General features: G+C 40.6%; 1 protein-coding gene across 1 annotated transcript in view; it reads left to right on the top strand.

Annotated features, from left to right (window-relative positions):
• The window catches only part of LOC101849854 (neprilysin-4), a gene marked incomplete at its 5' end in the record, with an annotated part of 34,377 nt that overhangs the window by 4,061 nt on the left and 28,149 nt on the right, over positions 1-2,167 (top strand). The window contains 2 exon segments of the mRNA XM_013084510.2: positions 305-388; positions 1,457-1,662. Of these exon segments, the coding sequence (XP_012939964.1) occupies positions 305-388; positions 1,457-1,662 (290 nt within the window).

Raw genomic sequence — 2,167 nt, 5'->3', positions numbered from 1 at the left:
TTTCTTTCTTAATCCTTACTATCGTCATTTTCCTCTACTTCTTTTGTATGTTTTTCACACTCTTGTGACCCGCTATTTCCGGGGTGCCTTGATAGCTGAAGCAGACTTCGTGCTGTTGAAGCTAGAGAGGTGAGCAGAGTAAGTCTGATTCCCTGTAAGGACTTCTCTGTTGACGTCCACCTCTTGGTGCTCATATGACCTTATGTAGTTGTGAGCGCCGTAAAGCCTCTACTAAAACAAAAAAAACCCAAACTATTCTGCCAATAAAGTACATCATGTACCTCTACATAACGTTTTTCCACAGATATTTTGGAAGAGGCCCCACAACCAGGAGAGAACTCTGCGGTTCGAAATGCTAAGAATTTCTACATCTCCTGTGAAAAAGATGGTAGGTTTCTTTCGTTCCACGAAGAAATGTACTTGCTTGGTTTTAGTGAGAGTGTTTCGGCACTTACACCACAATTATGCCATAGAAGTCTCATAGGTGTGTTACAAGAGGTTCAGGAGTGGCAATGGTAGCTTAATGTTGGTATAAATGGTCGCTTTTAAGCACAAGGGGAGTATCCTGAAAAACGTAGTTTTGAGAAAATTGAAGGTTAAGTTTTTGGACCCTTGTTCAATTTCTTTAAAAGACAAGGAGCGTTTTCTCTATAACCAAGCAAAATACACACCAATGAAATCAAACTTTTCCTATGGGTAGTGCAATGCCCACCTTTGGAGAAGGTCAACATTTCTGGAAAACTCCGCAATCTGGGTAAGCCTGCTTGTCCTTAAAAGCGATCAAATATACTGAAGTGATGCTTATGACCATAAAGATTGTCTCTATTGTTATGATCTCAAGGTGGCATTCTGTTCTGGGCTGCTCATCCTTGATAATGAGGTCTGTAGTGGCCGAGAGGTTAGTGAGGCCAGACTCACGATAAATATGTCCAGCATCGATCTACGTCGGTGACTCGGTGTTTAGGTGGGTGGTCACTGGGGTGTGCCCTTGAGCAAGACACGGTAATGTAGAGTGTACTAATAGGTAAATCAGGTTGGCAGTCAACTTGAACAAAATCTGCCGACTAAAAAGTCTGTTTGGCGCTTCTTCCTTACATCCATTCACGAAAATAAACATGTCTTACCTGAACACTTGATTCGAGTTCAAATCAATGCTCAACGTACCATTACATGTAAACCCAGCTACCCCCCCCCCCCCCATCCTCCATTTGAAAAAAACAACAACAAACAAACAAAAAACAGAGTGCTGTATAGCGGCGACCAGCAATAGCGTGAATGTTACATTGTCCGTATAATGTGTATCAGTGTTTGTATACATTTGTGTACCGTATATGTATGTATAATATAATTATGTCATACCATGGTAAACCAAAATTTCCCAGTTGGAATCAATTAAAGTGGAATTTTGTTATTTAAACCCCCCCGCCAAAAACAAAAAAACCAATCTCCCCACCAGATGTCCTTGAGTCCCGAGGTGACAAACACTTCAAAGCGTGGATCAAAGCACAGTTTGGAGGCTGGCCTTTGACTAGTCCCACATGGGATGAAACTTTCTTCGACCTCACCGACTTCCTGATCCGAACCTCACGATACGGGGCCAATGGAATCATCTCTCTCTTCGTTGCCATTGACTTGAAAAACTCTGACTCCTACGTGCTTACGGTGAGAGGTTTTGTCGTTGTTAGTTCACTTTTATGCACCGCCATTATTGTGGATTCACATTTGTCGAAGATATAACTTTATGATTTTTGTGTGTCATCATAGTGAAAATAGGCACCCGTCAAAATAATGAAATCAAATACAAATGTAAACTTATTTAAATTTATTGTCCGTTGGGTAGTTTGTGTCGATTTTTAATCTTGGTTCAACACCATTTATGTTCATTTTAAGAACACATTTTACTTAAAAACGTTGATAAAAGGCACCAAGAATATAAATTATGGATAGTTTCAAAGGACACTTAAACTCTGGAAGTCGCCAAACTAAGACGACCATATTCTCACTAATACATGACCCCCACCTCTTTCAATCTCAAATATCTTGACTTCTATTCTAGGTAGATGGCTTTTTTCATTGATAGCAAGAAAAATGAATGTACAAGCTTTGAAGTGATATTAGTAACTCCATATACTCCCCCCCCATCCCCCCCACTCCCTCACTCCACCCC

The sequence above is a fragment of the Aplysia californica genome, unplaced genomic scaffold (genome assembly GCF_000002075.1).
Source record: "Aplysia californica isolate F4 #8 unplaced genomic scaffold, AplCal3.0 scaffold00299, whole genome shotgun sequence".
In the NCBI taxonomy this organism is placed as follows: Eukaryota; Metazoa; Mollusca; class Gastropoda; order Aplysiida; family Aplysiidae; genus Aplysia; species Aplysia californica.
Note: the sequence above shows the minus strand (reverse complement) of the source record. Positions and strands in the feature narration are given on the sequence as shown.